Below are 19,953 nucleotides of genomic sequence, written 5' to 3'. Positions count from 1 at the left end.
CCATCCTCCGCATCCACCTCCAGGTCCTGGCGCGCAGGGTGGGAGCGCTGCGCGCCTCCGCGCTGCGCATCGCGGCCCGCTTGCCGCCTGCCCCCTGCCCTAGCTGGGCCGCCTCCCCGGGCTGCCGGTGGAGGGCTACAAGGCGCTAACGTTACGCTGTTTCCGGTTTTCCAGCGGGCTCTGGTTTCCCCTCCCAAGGCGGCGGCGGCGGCGGAGCGGCGGAGCCCCCCAAATGGCCTGGCCAGATGCGGCAGGTTTGCTGCTCAGCGCTGCCGCCGCCGCCACTGGAGAAGGCTCGGTGCAGCAGCTACAGCGACAGCAGCAGCAGCGAGAGGAGCAGCAGCGGCAGCAGCGGCGGCGAGAGCAGCAGCAGCAGGAGCAGCAGCAGCGACAGCAACAGCGGCATCTCTCGTCCCTCTGCGCCCCCAGAGCCGCGGCCGTCGCAACAGCCGCAGCCCCGCAGCCCCGCAGCCCGGAGAGCCGCCGCCCGCTCGCGAGCCGCAGCCGCCGGCGGCATGAGGCGCGACCCGGCCCCCGGCTTCTCTATGCTGCTCTTCGGTGTGTCGCTCGCCTGCTACTCGCCTAGCCTCAAGTCGGTGCAGGACCAGGCGTACAACGCACCCGTGGTGGTGGAGGGCAAGGTACAGGGGCTGGCCCCGGCCGGCGGCTCCAGCTCCAACAGCACCCGTGAGCCGCCCGCCTCGGGTCGGGTGGCACTGGTGAAGGTGCTGGACAAGTGGCCGCTCCGGAGCGGGGGACTGCAGCGCGAGCAGGTGATCAGCGTGGGCTCCTGTGCGCCGCTCGAAAGAAACCAGCGCTACATCTTTTTCCTGGAGCCCACGGAGCAGCCCTTAGTCTTTAAGACAGCCTTTGCCCCTCTTGACACCAACGGCAAAAACCTCAAGAAAGAGGTGGGCAAGATCCTGTGCACTGACTGCGGTGAGTCGCCCCCTCCCTCTGCTACAGAAAGGGGGGAGGGGCGAAGCGGTGGAGAATGGGGGTGGGGCGGGAGGTGCTGCAGGTGCCCAGGCCTGGCAGCGCCCCGGCCGGCCGCTGGGGGGTGGGGCCGCCCCTGTGCAGGGCGTTTGGCATGGTGGGTGAGGGTGTTGGGCTGGGGAGAAGGAGGATCAGGCTCAAAGTGTGCCAAGGGTGGGGGCGGGGGGACGCGCTGGCCTGTGCCAGCAGGGATCTGCGGCTGATGTATGGCATGTGGGGCTGGAAAGCTGCCATCATAGCCCAGTAGCGGCAGGAAAAACGGAGAGGTCCTGGTGTTGCTGGCCCGAGGCTCAGTGAGTCAGGAGTGACCCTCGGAGGCCTTGCCCGCTCTGCTCCCACGGGCCTGCCTTGCCCAGGCTGGCAGGGTCTGCAGGAGCAGCTGGGCAGATTCCCAGGCAGTGAAGGCCTCCGCTTACAAGTTCTCCTAGGGAATCATGGCCCCCGCCCCCTCCTTCCTCTCCTGGGCTCCCGGCTCAGCTCATCCACACCGCTGGCGCAGGCAGAGTTGGGACTTTTTCTGCTACTGTTTTCTGTCCCCCATGTGGCTCAGGGTTTTTTTCTGCATCGTGATTGCCTGTCTTTGCTAAGCTGGTAGCACAGCCCTCTCTTAACCTCCACGACTAGTGAGCAGACACCTCTTTTGGCTGTTTCTGGGAGATCTTCCTAGGTCTGTTTATTGTTAATGACGGCGAAATAGAGTAACTTCTGCTGAATGCTGTAAGTTCAGCTCTGACATCTCACCAGCAGGATGTGTTGACTGCACATCTCATCTTCATGATGTTGGGTGCTGAACAGGAATGCAGGTGATTAGAAACAAAACACTGAAATCTGTAGATCTGTGCAGCTGGGAATGGAGGTCTCCAATGTCAAAAGTCAAAGAAATGTCAGTTTAAGATCCTTTTTTTCTTGTCCCTGAATCCAGTACTTACTTCTCAGTAAGATATTTCGAACCAAATTGTCCCCAGACTGGAGTGTTTGGTGTTAGCTTGTCTTGTGCTTATTCATATTGGGGTTTCATTTTATCCCCAAAGGCTGGATTTGGTGTTTGCAGTGTGACTCTGAGCTGTGTAATCACTGAATTGTGACAGATGTCCTGGTCTGTCATAGAAGTTGGTGTGTTTACTAGTTTACCAACAGATTCTGGGTAATATAAATAGGCTTTGAGTAGCAAAGAATGTGTACAGCCTGTAGGAAGTTTTGCTGCCCTCATCTTTCTAGATCAATGCCTTTGACTTTTGGAAGCTTCCCTTCTACCCCACGTCCCCCGCCCCCTCCCCGCCCCTGTCCTTCAGGAGATGAATTTTAGTTTAGTGGTGGGAGTATATCTAGGTATTATGTTAAACTGTGATCACTTTAATCAGAAGACTCTTGCAGTGTCTTAATAAGAAGAAAGAAACTTTGGTGATAACAGCAGTTTATCTCTCTGACAGTGTTCTGAGGAATATTGTTGACTGCTCTTTAATGTTGGTTTTATGCTCTGAAATGTTTGATGATGACAAATTGAGACCAGTTAAGAATTTCTAATTTTTTATTGTGTTAAGCATTTTGTCTGAGATCCCTTGGGGAGCTGTGAAACTGTATTGTGCACTGGGAAATAGATAGTAAAAACATTTATTGAACCTTATCCAAGGACAGCTTCTGTTTTGGTTTTCAGTGAGTTGCTCCTGAATGTGCATCGTGCACATTGCCACATAATCCCTAGTCTGGTCCACTGAGCCCCAATGGTCGTCGTCCCCTGTCTTCCTCCTCCTTTCCTCCTTCCTCCATCAATTCTACCTTGTTTGTTTTAGTGAGTGTTTAATAGCTTAATAGTTGAATGTGGAGATCATGAAAGATCTGGGGTTCAGAAATATAGTCTGCTTTTAGGCTGTGGTCATCTCATATTATGAACATAGCATGTGCAATATAGTTCTCAAAAAGATAAATTTAGGACTGCAATCACTGCTAACGAGAAGGCCCTCATACATCACAAATTATCAGGGGGCAGGAAAGTATATGGGAGTAAACATTTTAGAGTGCAAAAATTTTTGCTTTGAATTGATAGTATATAGATACAGGTCAGTTTGGGGGCTTTATCTAAGGGGATTAGAAATTAAAGGACATTTTTGTGAGAGGAAACTTGTGGAACTGGTGATAATATGACAGAAGAGCATAAACTGCATTTTCTTATTTTCTACAATGTGGTTGAAGAAAACATGCACTAGTAATGGTATATTAAATAAGGAAACAAATCTTCCTAACTAACCACGACACCTTCCTTGTGCTCAGCAGGAAATAACTAACAAATTTATTTTCTGTTTTCTATCTCTAAAAAAAGCCCTCTGGGCCACAGGGTCATTGGGAACATTTTCTCCTTGGAGCAGATCTGCCCATTGCAAAATAGGGAAACTGGCACCTGGAAACTGTCATCATGGCCTTTATATTGAGCAACTGTGGTTAAATTGTTACTTTATTTAGCCATTTTCAGCTCTGAGCCTGTCTGGGTTCTGAGAGGTATGGTTCCTAGGGAGATTGTCCAGAAAGCTGTGTTTTGGTGGGCCAGGACTTTGGGATAAGGTACCATACAGAGAGATAAAGGTCTTCATAAATGGCTAATTTTACCACAACTATGAAATGTTGACTTGTAGCCTGTTAAGTCCTTCTGGAATAGCAATATCTGCCAGAGGGGCATTTTTATAGATCTAATGTGTATCATTCATGCCAAATTACTACCTCTGGTGGTAAAGAGTGGAGTAAAATCTTTGCATTTCTCAGAAGATTACATACTTGGAGGTGTTTTCTGTGCCTTCTGAGGAAAGAACAGGAAAAAGATTTGAAAAGGACTCTCAGGGACTAGCAACTCTGTACAATGCTATAAAAGCATCCTGTTCTGCAAATAGTTCTACATTTTTAATGATGGTTGCATATATTTTGGTTTAATCACACTCTATCATTTGCTTTCCTATATGTGTATGGTTTTTAAATTGTTTCCTTATTGAATAGACACAATATATATCTTTTTTTTTTTTTTTAAAGAAAGATCATTCTTCCTTTGGGACTTTATGATTTGCCTTTTTCTTCCAGCGTATAGTGTACTTTGTTGTTAAAGCTAGAAAAGGTGTATTCCTGGGGGACTTTATGTTCCTTAGGATAGTTTTAAATTAATGTGGCACCCAGATTCACATATTAGAGCAAGGTGGTTCACAAAATTCAGTATAGCAAAAGCGACTGCATATTTTTAAAGTGCTGTTTATTTAAAGAATCTTTTCTTCCCCAGCCAGCTGGAAACCCAGCTGTGCTGCAGCTTGAAGATGGGAAAGTGAAACTAGATTAGAAACTGACCAGTCCTAGTGGTGAGGACAGGCTTGATTATAGATTTAGGGGTAGAATTACCATCACAATGTCATTATTTCTTTCAGTGGCTGCTTTCCTCAGCAGACTGGGATTCTTGGGGGCAGGAACCATATCTTATCTTTGAGGTCTTTCTCCTAGCTCTCCTGCCCTTCAATGTTTGGTACTGCCCGTGGCTTACAGAGGGATTCTCATAAGTGTCTTTTGAATGGATGAAGTCAAGTGAAGTTCAAAAAGCAAGCCTCCAGATTAATACTAAAACAATCTTAACTCTCCTATCTGTGACACCAAGTCCTGTGCTGAAAAGCTGAGTTCGATGATAGCCCTTACCTGTCGCTATGGGAACCTTTTTTTCTGAAGGAGTCGTAATCAACTAGAGTACTTAACCACAATGTGCTTAATCATTGTGCTGATTAGTGTTAATGGGATTTGAGCAGTGGTGAATCTAGGTCTTGTTGGAGAAGACCCTCTTTTTTTTTTTTTTGGAAGGCAGGTTATCACACACCACCCCCCCATGTTTAAACAAAATAAGATAACTATCAACTTGAATTAACAAAAGGTTTGGGAGCTAGAGTGGGTGTTATATTAACTAGCTAGGTGACTAACTTCTTCTTGGTCCCAAGGCTCTTAGCCATCTTCTATTATCTAGGACTTTTTGTTTGTTTGTTTGTTTGGCTACGTTGGGTCTTTGTTGCTGCGCGGGCTTTCTCTAGTTGCGGCGAGCGAGGGCTACTCTACGTTGTGGTGCTCGGGCTTCTCGTTGCGGTGGCTTCTCTTGTTGTGGAGCATGGGCTCCACGCGCGCGGGCTTCGGTAGTTGTGGCTCGTGGGCTCTAGAGCTCAGGCTCAGTAGTTGCGGCGCATGGGCTTAGTTCCTCCGCGGCATGTGGGATCTTCCCCGGACCAGGGCTGGAACCCGTGTGCCCTGCATTGGTAGGCGGATTCTTAACCACTGCGCCACCAGGGAAGTCCCTATCTAGGACATTTTAATTTCATTTCCTAATAGCAAATATGTCATTAATTTTTTCCTTTATAAAGTTGTATTTATATTTTTGAATACGTAACACTTTCATATGGTTCAAAACTTAGAAAGTACATGAGAATAAACGGTAGAAAGTCTTCTTCTTACCCCTGTCCTCAGCTACCCAGCTCTTAGGCAATTATAACATATTCTTGAAATGTGTATTTCTCTAAAAGCAAAATGTTTTTCAAAGTAGTCTTATTTTTTTTTTCTTAACAGATGGAGAACGTTAATTTTGCCATTAAGCCAATATTATGGTAAATTCTTCCTGAGTAGTGTGTGTGTGTATGTGTATATATATATTTAAACCTAATCCAAGATCTTAACCAGTATCCTACCTTACAAATATAACCCTAGAGTGAGGAATAAAAATACCAACTTATTTTTCAGATACTTTGCCATTAAGAAGTTTTCTGACAGTGAATTTTGTGAGTCTTAATTGGGATGCTCAAAGGAGAGATCTGAAGGTTTGTCACTGAGCTTTAGGGCTGCAGTTCTGCCCATACAGCAGTTCCCACTGCTTACACTCTTGGTAGGTAATCTCACAATAGCATCCATGTGGGAAATCACATGATCCCATATATGGGAAGAGAAAACTCCACAGTGCACGATTGCTTTGATTCTCATTTAGAAACCAAAGACCCCAGTTGCTGATGAAGAGGTTAATTTTGATCATATTCACGTATAGCTGGTATGACTCCAGGGGGAATTAGCCACCTGAATACTATTTTGAAGTACGTTTAAGGTAACTGATTTGAACATAGTGTTAAAATTTCAGAGGGTCAAGGAATTGCCATTTGGATAAGTAGGGGAAAGCAAATACGCAAATCTAAACAGTGGGACGTCTTAACCCTCTAAAGCCTGTTGGTTTAGTGGCATATGGCAATTTTGAACATTGATTTGGAAAAGGAATGATCTCACTATCAATGAAGTTTCCCCTGTGCAGTCTTTGACACTTGTTCTTGGGTCTTTCTTTTCAGGGTCTGAAGTGTTGTTAGTATAATTTACATCAAAGGTAAAAGAAAATTCCCTCCAAATTTTGAGTTTGGATGGATATGTGTGAAATGGGGATTTTTGTCTTACTTGTTTCCCGTGAGTTAACCCTCCCCACTTACTTATTGGAATTTGTACATAGAGATAAACCCAGTTTGTGAATTTCAAGAGATGATATAGGGAGCTCTTTAGAAAACTGAGAAAAGTAGATGAATTGAGCAGTGGATGTGCTAAATTATGACGTTTGAAAAAATGACTGTCTTATGTGAAATTCAAGTAGATTCCTTTAAAACAACAGTACACACAAATGAATCTTGGTGAGTGATGTTTCAAGCAAGCCTGTAGGAACTGAAGCAAACCTGGAGGATGATTAAAAGGCTTTAGGATGACATGAAAGAGGACATGCTGTACCCAGGCAAAGAGCTGGGAAGCTTTTGCCAATCTGGGGTCAAAAGACAGAGATTCCACCCTTGACTGAGATCATTTGCTGCTAATCAGCTGTGATGTTTTTGATAATTATGAAATGAGGTTGAGTTAAGGAGCCTTCTTGCTCTGGCTAGTTGCTGCTGGCAGAGTGTGGCATGCAAGCTCCATTCTACAGTAACATTCCCTTCCTGCTTTGTACATGCAGTGAGATCCAAATAGCCTCTCCAGGGACCTTCTCTGGGACAGAGCCTGTAGCTCTTCTCTGTGCCTCAGCTCAGAACCTGATTGTGCTGCTTGCCTCCTGGGGTGGGGCTGGAGGTAGTTAACATTCCATTTGCCCTTGCAGATGTTTACAGAGTAGCAGAGGCACAGGTATCCTAGAGAGTTTCCTTATTCTACTAGCAACACAGACCCCCAAGATGTGATGTTCAGGTTACTTTTTATTCTCTCTTAGGAAGCAGAATCTTTAATGGTTCTTTTTTCCTTCAATGATTTCCTGCTTTGTGCTTAGGACATTGGCTTCCCCCTCCTCCTTCCCTCCCTCGTCTGTTTATACAGACTGAGGATCTGTCTTTGTCCTTTAGGCTGGGATGTTTTACTTGGTCTTGATCTTGATATTGGTCCAACTAACAGAAGCCAAGCTGAACTAACATTCCTCAGAATTAAATAAAAGGAAGGTTACCACATGGCTAAATACCTGGTCCAACCATGGGAAAGTCAGGACATCATTAATTTGACTGGGACAGTGATGCAATTTGGTATCCCAGAGGTTGTATTACTAAAAGAGCTTTCTTTCATTTCCATCTTTCAAATGTTTGCTTCAACAAATGTGCTCTGTGTAAAGAACTAGGTACTTCAGGGGAATTGCATCAGACAGTCCCTGTCACCAAGGAGCTTACAATCTAGAAGTACAAAGATATAACAGGAATTCAATCTAGAGTATGACAAATGCCATAAGATATACCAACATAGTGCTTTTGGGAGGAGGGGAAGAGTCATAAAAGAAAGAAAGATCTAGTTAGAGGATTAAAGAAAGTTTCTTGGAGAAGCAGTTTGAGATGGGATTCTAATAGTCAGAGATAGATGAGGTAGAGGTGGTTTAGGGATAGAGATGAACTGATTGATTAAATCAATTCCATGCAGACAGAGCAGCATTCTCAGTAGCCGAGGAACATGTTTATAGTATACAAAATAACCAGGATGAAAGGAGCAAATGGGCAAAGGTCCTAGAGGGGTAAATTAGGATGATATTCCCACCCATCTTGAGTGCTAGACTGATGAGTTTATTTGTAATTATGTAAGTAGTATTTGAAGGCTTCAGTTAAAAGCAGCTCAATAACGTGTTGTAGTTTTCAGTGAATGGGTCACATATTTTGTAAAATTTATTCCTTAGTACTTCTTGTTTTCTGGATGCTTTTGTAAATGGTATTTTTATTTAATTTTGTTTTCCACTTATTCATTGCTAGTATATAGAAAGATAATTGTTAAAATATTGGCTTTGTATCCTGTATTTGTTATTCACTTATTCATTTCAGTAACATTTTTGCGGTAGATCTCTTAAGGATTTTTTTTCTATGTACATGACTGTATTGTCAGTGAAAAAAAAGACAGTTTTACTTTTTCCTTTCTAATCTGTTTGCCTTTATTGCCTTTATTTTTTTCTTGCCTTATTCCACTGGCTGGAACTGCCCAGTACAATGTTGAATAAGAGTAGTGAAAATGAGCATCCTTGGGGGAAAGAATTTAGACTTTCACTATTAAGTATGATGTTAGCTGAAGGTTTTTCATAGATGCTCTTCCTGTAAAAAAAAAAAAAAAGTCTGCTAAATATAGTGTAATGACTAAGAGTTTGTGCTCTACAGCCAGATGAACCTGGGTTTGGAAACCATTTTCTAACTGGGTGATGTTGGGCAAATTAATTTCTGTATCTTCGTTTCCTACAAATGGGGATAGTTATAGCACTTAATAGGATTGCTATGAGTATTAACTGAGATAATGCATGTAAAATAATTAATACAGCACCTGCTCAATAAGTGTTATTAACAAAATCTTATTAACTTAGACCAATGTGAGCAGGAAGACTAGTAAGTGAAAATATTAAGTTCTGGAGGACTGGAGGCAGACAAGGGGAGAAATTTTTACTGAAAACTGTATTATGTGTGTGGTATAATTGTAGGGAAGCCCATGTGAGTCCAGGGTATGAATGCTGGTCCTATGGAGGTCCCAAGTAGGCTACAAATCTTGATGTGTCCATGAGTCTGTGTTAGTCAATTTTTTGAGAAGCCCACAGATAGAAACTGCTTTTCTCTGTTTCACAAATGGGAGGACTAAGACTCAAACTTCAAAATGACCATTTCAAAATTGCATCATGCTTGTGGGGTCAACCAAGGGTCCACATTCTGGAGTCCTGCCAGGTCTGCTTTTTTACTTTGGCAGGTCTTATCTTACATTGTATTGTTGTTAGGAGGAGTTGCTGAAAGTCACTGGAAAATGGCTGAAAGCATCCTTTCTTCTTTCAAAGAAAGAAGGTCCCTGACTCATCCTGCTTTGATTTGGGGGTTTCCAGAGTTGGGGGGTGGATTCACACTGAATCATTCATACTCTTTCCTTGTTTCTGCACTGGGTTGGGATGGGTCTGGTGGCTGCCGAGGGTCAGAGGGGTACAGGTATGGGCATGTAACAGGTGGCATTTTGGGAATTTGTGGGGTTTAATTTTAATTAATTAATTGATGTGTGGTACCCATTGGAAGTATGAAACTTTGCTCCTTAAATGTTTATAGGACAAAGACTCTGCTTTGAGTCCTTCCTCTAAATATTTGTTGGGTATTATTACGCCTCAGATCCTGGACTGGTCACACATCCCTGACCTTAGGAAGTATTGTTTTTTCTTATTCTTAGACTTTTAGTATTTATGGCCTGTATCACTTATATGACACATCATTTAATGCCATGCACTGTTAATTGTCTTTTGATGGGTCAGTGTCTTAGCTCCTTCACCTGATTGTAAGATCTTTGGGGCCTGAAACTTAAAATATGTTTCAGTAAATATTTGACTACTGGCTATTGCCAAGTAAGGGAAAAGTGAGACCTTTGCTTTCTCTAAAGACCACTTTGTCCTAGACAAATTTCGAGATTCCTCAAATGACAGCTCAGGCTTAAGGACTAGACCAACCATGGAAAATGTCTTCAGACGTTTAGATAAAGGGCAGAATTTTGCTTCTCAGTTATGTTTCAGGTTTTTTTTTTTTTCTTGATAGTCCATAGTTTCTTCATTTTCTTGCAAGTAATTTTCTGTTCTTGAGTTTTAGAATTATCTCTAGGTGGTTTTCCTCATACATGTCAATATTTTGGCTTGTGTTTCATTCCTGTCTTTTAGTTAGTTCGCATTCTGCAAAATTCTCCATTTTCACTTGCCATACAAGCTTTTTGGTTATTCCCCATTCTGGTTTCTCACTGGAATGGTCAGTTGGACTCTCTTACCCTGGCCTGTTCATGCTTCAGGCTGAATACCTTAAAGAGGTAAGAGGTATGACCAGGCATCTTCTGTAGTAAGCTGAGATCACAAATTAGGAGTGGTTGTACCTTTCTGCCTATAGGCAGCTTGGGGGCTTCTGGAAGCCAGTACTGGTTCTTAGATCATTCTTTTCTTCTGAAAGGGTAGGGAGTAGAAACCTAATATTTCTTCGCATCTCTCTTTTAGTATGTTCATTCTTTTGTCATTGCCTTGAAATGAGGCATTTTTCTGCCATGTCTCCTTGGCTGAATTATTGGGTGGGGATGGGAGGGGCCTCTCCAGAGGAAGTTCTCTTCTAGCCCAGGGCTCCTAAGGGCCCCTAGTCATAACCTTGCAGAAGGTTGTGGCCCTCAGCTTCAGCGAGTCAGAGTTCCTTTCACTGGTGCCTGTGGCCATACATGAAATCTCAGTACAGCACTTCACCCTGTTGCTTAGGCCAGTAATGAATTTCACAAGCACAACCCAATTGATGGCTCTCCTCTGGAGTAACTTTATATGACTTTAGAGAAGAGAGTTTATTTACCAGTCAGGACGGGACAGGTAGATTAAGTAGGTGATCTGTTGTGTCTGAATTCCTGTCTCTGAGTGAGAAATAAAATAACAGCAGGGCTGCATATAGTGCAACTTTCCCAACATTGTCATTGGTTGATTGAATTTCAGAGAAGAATAATAACAAAAAGAAGAAGAATGTTTTTAAAAGGAAGAAAGAAGACTCAGACCACGACATGACTTATTTGCCACAGAATGAAACCAAGGCCCACAAGTGAAGATTTTTTTTTCAAAGGACACTGGGGTTTCCAAAGGCAGCCTGTCTGACTGCTCACTCTTAGATGGTTTCCTTTTCACAGTCTGTTCAGGTGGGTTTCTCTTCTGAGACCCTCTTACCTGGGGCTCCACCCCTCCCACCTTATCCCATCTAGCTCCTACCTTTCTACTTAGGCCTGCTGTCATACTTGCTTACATCATAAATGTAACAGCCATCCCTCAGCCCCTGTTCCCAAGAACCAGAGAAGTTTCCAGAAATTTCTAGTACAAAGTTCCCAATCCTTCCTTGGACTTTAGGTCTGATGGACCTAGTGGGAAAATAGGAACAAGGCAAGAGATAGGTACCTACGTGGGTGGGACTATAGCCAACAAATTGGGCTAAATTTTTCTCAGGTCTGGTTCTTTTAGACAAAATATGGGGTTTTCCCAAGAACACTTCTCCTATATTTCTAGGTTTCATTTTCAAGAGGAAATGCTTTCTCCAAAAAGGCTAGTAACATTCACTGGCCTTTTAGTAACACGTACATTAAATTGTCTTGGCCAAGTACTGACAGTAATCCCTTTCAGATGGCACCTCTGGGGCTCAGCCCAAGTGATTCTGGCCAATACTGGGCCAGGCTCCACTGGATGTGGAGCCAGGTAGTATACTCTGGGCAGAACAAGACATCACCACCTCTGAGAGAAACTCCTTGCTGCTGGGAAAGAATCTAATTTGTAGGTTGAAGGGAGGCACATGGGTGGCCCCCAGTTTGGGACTTGGCTGTCTTTGTTTCTCAGTATGTAAATCATCTGAGTAGGTTTCCACTGTGCGTGGTATGCACTCAGCTAACTGAGAGGGCAAATGGGAGCTGGAGCTGAGACTGGTTCCCTTGGGAATACTGTTGTCACCTCTGCCGATTTTACCCCAGCTTCTACCTTTGCCCACACATAATGTGGGCTTTGTGCTTCTTCTGTGTGGTGTCACAGCCTCAGGGCCTCTGGTGAAGGGTCTGCACTAGGCCCAGAGCTTGTTGTACAGAAGTAGGAATTAAAGGCATTGGTTTAAGATTAGTTCTGTGAAGGGATCACTTGAAACTTTAGTGCTGTATCTAAAAGAAAACATCAAATTGATAAAGGGTCCCAGTGGGTTTGATGGTCTTCATTGGGCCAAGGTCACGAACCATATATATATTTTTTAAATTTATTTATTTTTGGCTGTGTTGGGTCTTCATTGCTGCTCACGGGCTTTCTCTAGTTGTGGGGAGCAGGGGCTACTCTTCGTTGCGGTGCACAGGCCTCTCATTGTGGTGGCTTCTCTTGTTGCAGAGCACGGGCTCTAGGTGCACGGGCTTTAGTAGGTGTGGCACGCAGGCTCAGTAATTGTGGCTCATGGGCTCTAGAGCACAGGCTCAGTAGTCGTGGTGCACAGACTTCGTTGCTCCACGGCATGACAGGGCTCGAACCCGTGTCCCCGAATCGGCAGGAGGATTCTTAACCACTGCGCCACCAGGGAAGTCCCACGAACCATATTTTTTTTTTTAATAAATTTATTTATTTATTTATTTTTGGCTGTATTGGGTCTTCGTTTCTGTGCGAGGGCTTTCTCTAGTTGCGGCGTGCGGGGGCCACTCTTCATCGCGGTGCGCGGGCCTCTCACTGTCGCGGCCTCTCTTGTTGCGGAGCACAGGCTCCAGACGCTCAGGCTCAGTAGTTGTGGCTCACGGGCCTAGTTGCTCCGCGGCATGTGGGATCCTCCCAGACCAGGGCTCAAACCCGTGTCCCCTGCATTAGCAGGCCGATTCCCAACCACTGTGCCACCAGGGAAGCCCAACCATATTTTTTAAAGGAAGTATAAGAGTTTAGTTTTCTCATCTCTGAAGTTAAGTAGCAGCTTCATAATTCCAGAGTAGGGGTGAGCGTTGCCCTTGAAAGGGGAAGAGTAGAAAAGGCCAGTAGTGCTGCTCTGTCTACGTGAGTCGGGGGTAATCCAATGGATGTTACTCTCCATTCTATGGTTCAAAGATTCCTTTCTTTGAAAGAGTTTGTTACTGACAACTGTGAGTTTGGGGCAGAGGTCATGGTTGGCTTGCAGTTGACCTGTTCAACCTTAAAGACTGAAGCTGGTTCGTGGATCCTGCCATGAGTTCCTCCAGTATGTTGTAGATGTAGTGTTTGGTTCTTTCCCCTCCCGCTTCCTTCTCAGGTCCTTCCATCACTGGCTCTTCTTTTCAGCCTTTTGTAAAGGGTACAATTTTTAATGGATTGTCCTTGGTTCTCTTCTCAACTTACATAATCTGTTTTGAATTTTCAACTCTACATAGCATAGTGGTTAAGGCTGCATGCTCTGGAGCCAACTTTGAAGAGTGAATCTTGGTTCTATGGCTTATTAGGTGTCTCAGGTTCCTCAACTGTAAAATGGGGCTAATTATAATACCTACCTCATAGCACTGTGATAAGGATTCAGTGAGTTACTCCTTGTAAAGTGCTTAGAACAGTGCCTGCTTGTAGAAAACATTCAATGAAGACTAGCTGCATTTACTATTATTGTCACGTCTATTGTTAGTTGAAAGAGAATGGCTTTGGATTCAGACTGATATTAAAATCCTGACTCTTCCTTACTAGCTATGTGAACTTGGGAAAAGTCCCTTAATTTTTCCAAGTCCCGGTTTCCAACTGCCCATGGCACATTGTTTCAGTTATCCACTGCAGCATAACAAACCAACCCAAAATATAGTGGCTTCAAATAGCAATCATTGTATGTTATTATCGCTCACAGTTTGGAGATTGACTGGGCTCAGCTAGGAGGTTTAATATCTCTCATGTAGTTTTTGGCCAGATGGTAGCTGAGCAGTCGAACAGTAGATGAGACTGGGTTATTTCTAAGTTTCCTCTCTGACGTGTCTGGCATTTGATGCTGGCTGGTTCTCATCTGGGAGCTTAGCTGGGACTGAGGGCCAGAGACCAACCTTGCCTGGGTTTCCTCACAACATGGTGGCAAGGTCCATGAGTGAGCGTAAGAGAGCTCCAGGCAAAAGCTGTATTGTCTTTTATGATCTAACCTCAGAAGTCACTAGCATCACTTCCACCGCGTTCTGTTTCTCAGAAGAGAGTTACTAAGGCTTGACCGGATGCAAATGGAGCAGAATTAGACTCTACCTCTCAATGGACGGATTGTCAAAGAATTTGTAGACATGTTTTGAAACAATTACAGTCTGCCCTCTGGTCACAAATTATTTATATTCCTTGCACATGAAAAATACACTCATCCTGGTCATTGCATTCAAATTCCAATGTATACTTACTTATTAAAAAAAAAAAATACACTCATCCTCACCCAAGACCCTCCTCCCTCCAAAAAGTCTCATCTATATGGCCTCAGGCTCAGGCTCAAGAGCCAGGGATTCATCATCTAAATTAGGTCTGGGTACAGATGAGGCTCCTCTCATGCGGTTCCTTGGGGACAGCAACTCAAATGCTGTTCCTCTTGACCTGAAGGCTGTCAACGAAAGAGACAAGTCATCTGCCCTCCACCTCCCCCACCCCCCAACCCCCATACAATGCTGGAATAGACATAGGATAACTGCTACAGATGCCCCCTTTTAAAAACTGGTAATGCTTAAACATTGTAAAATGACTTTATTATTTTTTACTTAAAATTTTGAAATTTAAAATAAGTTGATCTATAAGAAAGTCGCAAAAATAGTGCAAAGAATCCTCTTTCCCCAGCTTCCCCAAATTATACAACTATGTAAAATTATCAAAACCAGGAAATTAATAGTATTGATACAATAGTATTAACTGATCTATAGACCTTATTCAAAACTTGCCAGTTGTCTTATTAATGGCCTTTTCCTGGTCCAGGATCCAGTCTAGGATCCCACATCACATTGGTTTGTTTTTTTTTTTCTTTTTTTGGCCGCAGTGAGTGGCTTATGGGATCTTAGTTCGCCAACCAGGGATTGAACCTGGGCCCACGGCAGTGAAAGCACCAAGGCCTAACCACTGGACCGCCAGGAAATACCCCCACATCACATTTAGTTTTTATGTCTTCTTAGTCTTCTATCTGGGGTAGATGTTCCCATTTAGAAAGAGGGGAACCAGCAGTCCTAGTCCATAGCAGTTCTGAAATCCGGCCTGGCATATGAGTAGGGCTCAGTCCTATTGCCTGGGAATGATTCTCCACTGCTCTTGGTTTTACCCTATGGGCTCATGGTTTTGCCTTCCAAGGTAATTATCCTTCCTTTTCCAAAACATGTAGCCTGTGTTTGCAGCTAGGTAGTGTTCTCAGTTCTGTATTCTTTTAGGTGATGTCTAGTCAAGTGTGGCCACAAGAGAAGGAGATACAGGAGAGGCACACAAAAAAATGAGCTAACTATATTCATTGGTCCTAGAGATGGGGGGGTCACTGCCTGCCACACAGGAACACCGGGGAAGTACCAGGTTTTGGTCAGGTGGCAGAAGACTGGAAAGAGGGGAAACATAAGGTGGAAACCTTTATTGGGGTGTCCTTGGGGAGGGGAAGGCAGGGCAGGGTGAACAGTTTAGGGTTGGCTAGTTTGAATAATTTTGATGGGCTCTAAGTTATAGGGGTGGTTCCTGGTTGCCTGGTACCTGGCCCTGGGATGATTAAAGGGCAGACAGAGGAGACATGGCTCTGGATTGGTTAGTTTGCACATCAAAGGCCTTCTCCTGGCTGAATCCTTTGCTGTTTCTAAGAATTGACTAGCCCTGGGAGAGGCAGTCCCTCCCCAGCCAGAAATGGTTTTTTAAGATGTCAAAACATCATAATATATAAAAAGTAAAAATTTTGTACAATACACTCAGCCTGATTCCTACTTGTAGATGTTTGGGGGCCCAAAAGCTTCTTTTCATTTTGCACTGTTTGGTCCCTCTTAGTCCAAACTGATGGTGTTCCTGCTACTATATTTCTTTTTAAAAATCTGTGGTTTGCCTATGAATCTCATCAAGGTTCCCTACATTAGACAAAAGCCATACCTACAAATCTTATCAAGATAAGCTGTTCTCTACGTGAGCTCCCTGTAGGGCTGCTGTGGACACTATTCTTCAGGCTAAAGGAGTCACTATTCTTTAATGGAAAGGGCCTGGAGGTAAGTCAAAGGCATTGCCTTTGATCTTTCTGAGGTCTTAACAAAGGATACAATTCACAATGTCTCAAATTAAGCTCATTATAGTCTCCTTACCATATCCTGTTCTGTCTAGGACACTCCCATCCTAGATAACAACAATCCATCTACTCTTCCAAGCCATTAGAAACCACAAAACCAGCTTTGGTTCCTTTCTCACCTCCATCCCCTGTATATAGTACCTTGTGAAGTGATGACAATTTTGACTATTGCAAGTACCTTCAATCTAATTCTTTTCATTCATGAGGCTCTAGTTGGGTACTTATATCTCACTTAGGCTGCCACGGTGGCTGCTAAATGGAATCCCCAATTTTCAGAGTCTCTGCTCTCTTCCATCTGTTGTCTATTGATGGCATCAGCTTTCTAAAAGTAATTCTCTCTGCCCAACCCAGAAATCTTCAATAGGTTTTTATTATCTATAGAATAGAGTGAAAACTCCTTCACATAACATGCGAGGCCTTCCACAACCGACACCCACCTGCCGTTAAGCCTTTAGCCTGCTTTTCCACACTTACTGTTTGCTATAGCCAAAATGTAGTGTTTTGAACATTTCAAACATGTTTTACATTTTTCTTCCATAGCACTTTTGCACATTCTGTTTTCTGGTGTGTTTTCATTTCCTTCTCTGTCAGTTGCTAACCTCCTGATCCTTCAAGGCTCAACTCAGATCTCACTTCTCAGTGCTTTTTCTGATCCCCTCAGTCCAAATGGACCATGGCATGTTTCTGTAGCAGTTCATAGCTCTTCTGTAATCATAATGGCCTATCCTGCCACTTAGCGTAATTGGTTGGGGAAGCAGGGTATATGTGTATGGTCCTCCAGATGGAGAGCTTCTTGAGTGCAAGATGGAACTGTAGCAAAGGATGTATCTCACTTATTTTTTGGTGCCTTATGTAAGTTAATGACTAATAGCTGCTTGGTGACTTGAGAGAATGGATTTTACCTTGGGATTAGAACTGGAAATTGGGAGTAAGCATCTGGTGCATGAAAGGAGATTGACCTAGGTATGCAATATGCTGGTAGAGGTATGAAAGTGGTAAATTGAGGCTGCCACTTTAGATGAAAATGGGAAGGCTGGTTTAGTTACAAAGTGCTACATTGGACTCTTTTTTTTTTAATAGATCTTTATTGGAGTATAATTGCTTCACAATACTGTGTTAGTTTCTGTTGTACACCAAAGTGAATCAGCCATATGCATACATATATCCCCATATCCCCTCCCTCTTGAGCCTCCCTCCCATCCTCCCTATTCCACCCCTCTAGGTGGTCACAAAGCATCAAGCTGATCTCCCTGTGCTATGCTGCTGCTTCCCACTAGCTAACTATTTTACATCCAGTAGTGTATATATGTCCATGCTACTCTCACTTCGCCCCAGCTCCCCCTCCCACCCTGTGTCCTCAAGTCCATTCTCTATGTCTACATCTTTATTCCTGCCCTGCAACTAGGTTCATCAGTACCATTTTTTGTCTTTTTTTAGATTCCATATATATGCGTTAGCATACGGTATTTGTTTTTCTCTTTCTGACTTACTTCACTCTGTATGACAGACTCTAGGTCCATCCACCTCACTACAAATAACTCAGTTTCATTTCTTTTTATGGCTGAGTAATATTCCATTGTATATATGTGCCACATCTTCTTTATCCATTCATCTGTTGATGGACATTTAGGTTGGTTCCATGTCCTGGCTATTGTAAATAGTGCTGCATACATTGGACTCTTTTTTTTTTAAATAAGTTTATTTATTTATTTACTTATGGCTGCGTTGGGTCTTCGTTGCTGCATGTGGGCTTTTCTCTAGTTGTGGCAAGTGGGGTCTACTTTTCGTTGCGGTGCACGGGCTTCTCATCGCGGTGGCTTCTCTTGTTGCAGAGCACGAGCTCTAGGCACATGGGCTTCAGTAGTTGTGGCTCACGGGCTTAGCTGCTCCGCGGCATGTGGGATCTTCCCAGACCAGGGCTTGAACCCGTGTCCCCCCTGCATTGGCAGGTGGATTCTCAACCACTGCGCCACCAGGGAAGCCCTGGACTCTTACACTGTCATTGTTGCTGCTATTTATAGCAAAAAAATACCAAATCTCCTATATGTGGATTGGAGTCTGTGTTTTATTAGCCTCTATGAGAAGTATCTTAGAAAGATTATTCAGGGATAGGAGAATTTGGCTGTTTTGTGTACCACTGTATCCCTATCACCTTCATGGTTCTTGGCATGTTATTGGAGCTCAATAAATGTTAATTGAGGGGGAAATGAGTGAAGAAATGATTTTTTCTCCTGTGTGATTCTAGGTACTTACATGTGCCATACCCAAGGAGCATGGCCAGGAGAGCTGGTTCAAAATCAGCTCAAGTTAAGAGAAGGCTTATTCATCACAAGTGATTTATCCAGGGTCCTCTTGGTACCCAGAGCTTTCTGCTTTAACACAGACAAGTAGGAGATATTAGGGCCTTAAGATGTAGACAGGGTGATTGGGGGCAAGTGGATGGCAGAATTGCAATCTGAATCAAGCAGTCAGAAGTGACAGGAGCTTCTTTTAGGTGGCCGGGAGGGGAGTCTGAGCAGTGTCCTTAGTTAAGGAAGAGGAGACTATGCAGGCTTTGTGAGCTTTTTTGTTGTTTTGTTTTCAAATGATGAGAGCCCTTCCTGGAAATCAGCCTCCCTGGTCCAGTCTCAGCCCACAGCTTTCTGTATGACCTTGTGCAGGCTGTCCTTATACCCTGGGCTTTGTTTTGAGCTGACAAGGGGCTTTCTTCAGCTGTGAGAAGTGGGGTGGAGAGAGTGTTTCAAGCCAATTGGGTAAGTGGCATGCCATCAAAGTAGAGCCTGCATGGGTTTATAGTTGTACTTTGAAAATTTTAGCAAAATCCTGGGCTGAGGGACAGTCTGGATGCCTAGAATGCTGAATTTCTTTCTTGAAGCTAGACTTCCCCTGTATTCCATTTTGAGTGTCAAATGTGAACAGCCTCCCCAAGTCTGTGATTGTGATAATTAGATGGGAGGGCTTGGGGCAATTTAGGAAGATGATGGGGGCCTGACCTCTTCCTGCCTTTGAAATTCACAAAGGAGAGAGAATGGGGAAAATGATGAATAATTGATCAAAAAATGGGGCGTGTCCCTCCTAATTTAGAACAGCTGGCTCAGGGACGAAATTGTCTTACTCTGTTAATGGCCCTCAGGACCAGATGCTATGAAAACAGAAATTAAACTACGACTTTGGGCAGCTCTCTCCACACAGTGAGAGCAGGGCCACCTCTTCTCTCTGCCCTTGCCCGCCTGTGGATTCCTCTAGGGGAGTCTCAAGAGTCTTGAGGGAGGGGGCTTGTTGGGCCCATGGTAAGGATTCCAGGCAAGGGGTAGGTGGAGTTGACAGGAATCTCAGGGTATGTGGGTTTTGCATCTGCTTGGGTGTTGGCTTGTCCTGGACACTCTGTGCCTTCCTGTTTGTCATGGGGCTAGCGCAAGGTGATCTCCCTCCATTCCATATATCGGAGGGTTGGCCTGCTTGGTCTCTCTATATCCCCAAGGAACCGATTTTACTACAGGGCTGGGTGAACCATATGGCAGCCTAGATTACAGTGATTGTTGGCGTTTGTCAACAGAACAGGCTTTTTGGCTGTAGCAAATCCCCCAGGTAGGGCTACCCACACCATCTGTGAACACAGCATATAGGGTCAGCTAGGTGGGTAAGCAGTCCCATTCTTATCCACTCCCTGCCTCCCAAAGAAAGGGAGAGGCAAGCTCTTCATCAAGTGTTGGCTAATAGATGTATATTTTTAGCTCCTTTATTG

The 19,953-nt window shown here is 44.1% G+C and overlaps 1 protein-coding gene across 5 annotated transcripts in view; it reads left to right on the top strand.

Moving 5' to 3' along the window:
- Window positions 1–245: 245 nt before the first annotated feature.
- The window catches only part of NRG2 (neuregulin 2), a 179,122-nt gene continuing 159,414 nt past the window's right edge, over window positions 246–19,953 (top strand). For all 5 annotated transcript variants that reach the window (XM_068534506.1, XM_068534505.1, XM_068534503.1 and 2 more), the window contains exon 1: window positions 246–939. In XM_068534506.1, the coding sequence (XP_068390607.1) occupies window positions 246–939 (694 nt within the window). The remainder of the gene's footprint in view (window positions 940–19,953) is intronic.

Source organism: Eschrichtius robustus, chromosome 2 (assembly GCF_028021215.1).
Source record: "Eschrichtius robustus isolate mEscRob2 chromosome 2, mEscRob2.pri, whole genome shotgun sequence".
NCBI lineage: Eukaryota > Metazoa > Chordata > Mammalia > Artiodactyla > Eschrichtiidae > Eschrichtius > Eschrichtius robustus.
This window is presented reverse-complemented; position numbering and strand designations above follow the sequence as displayed.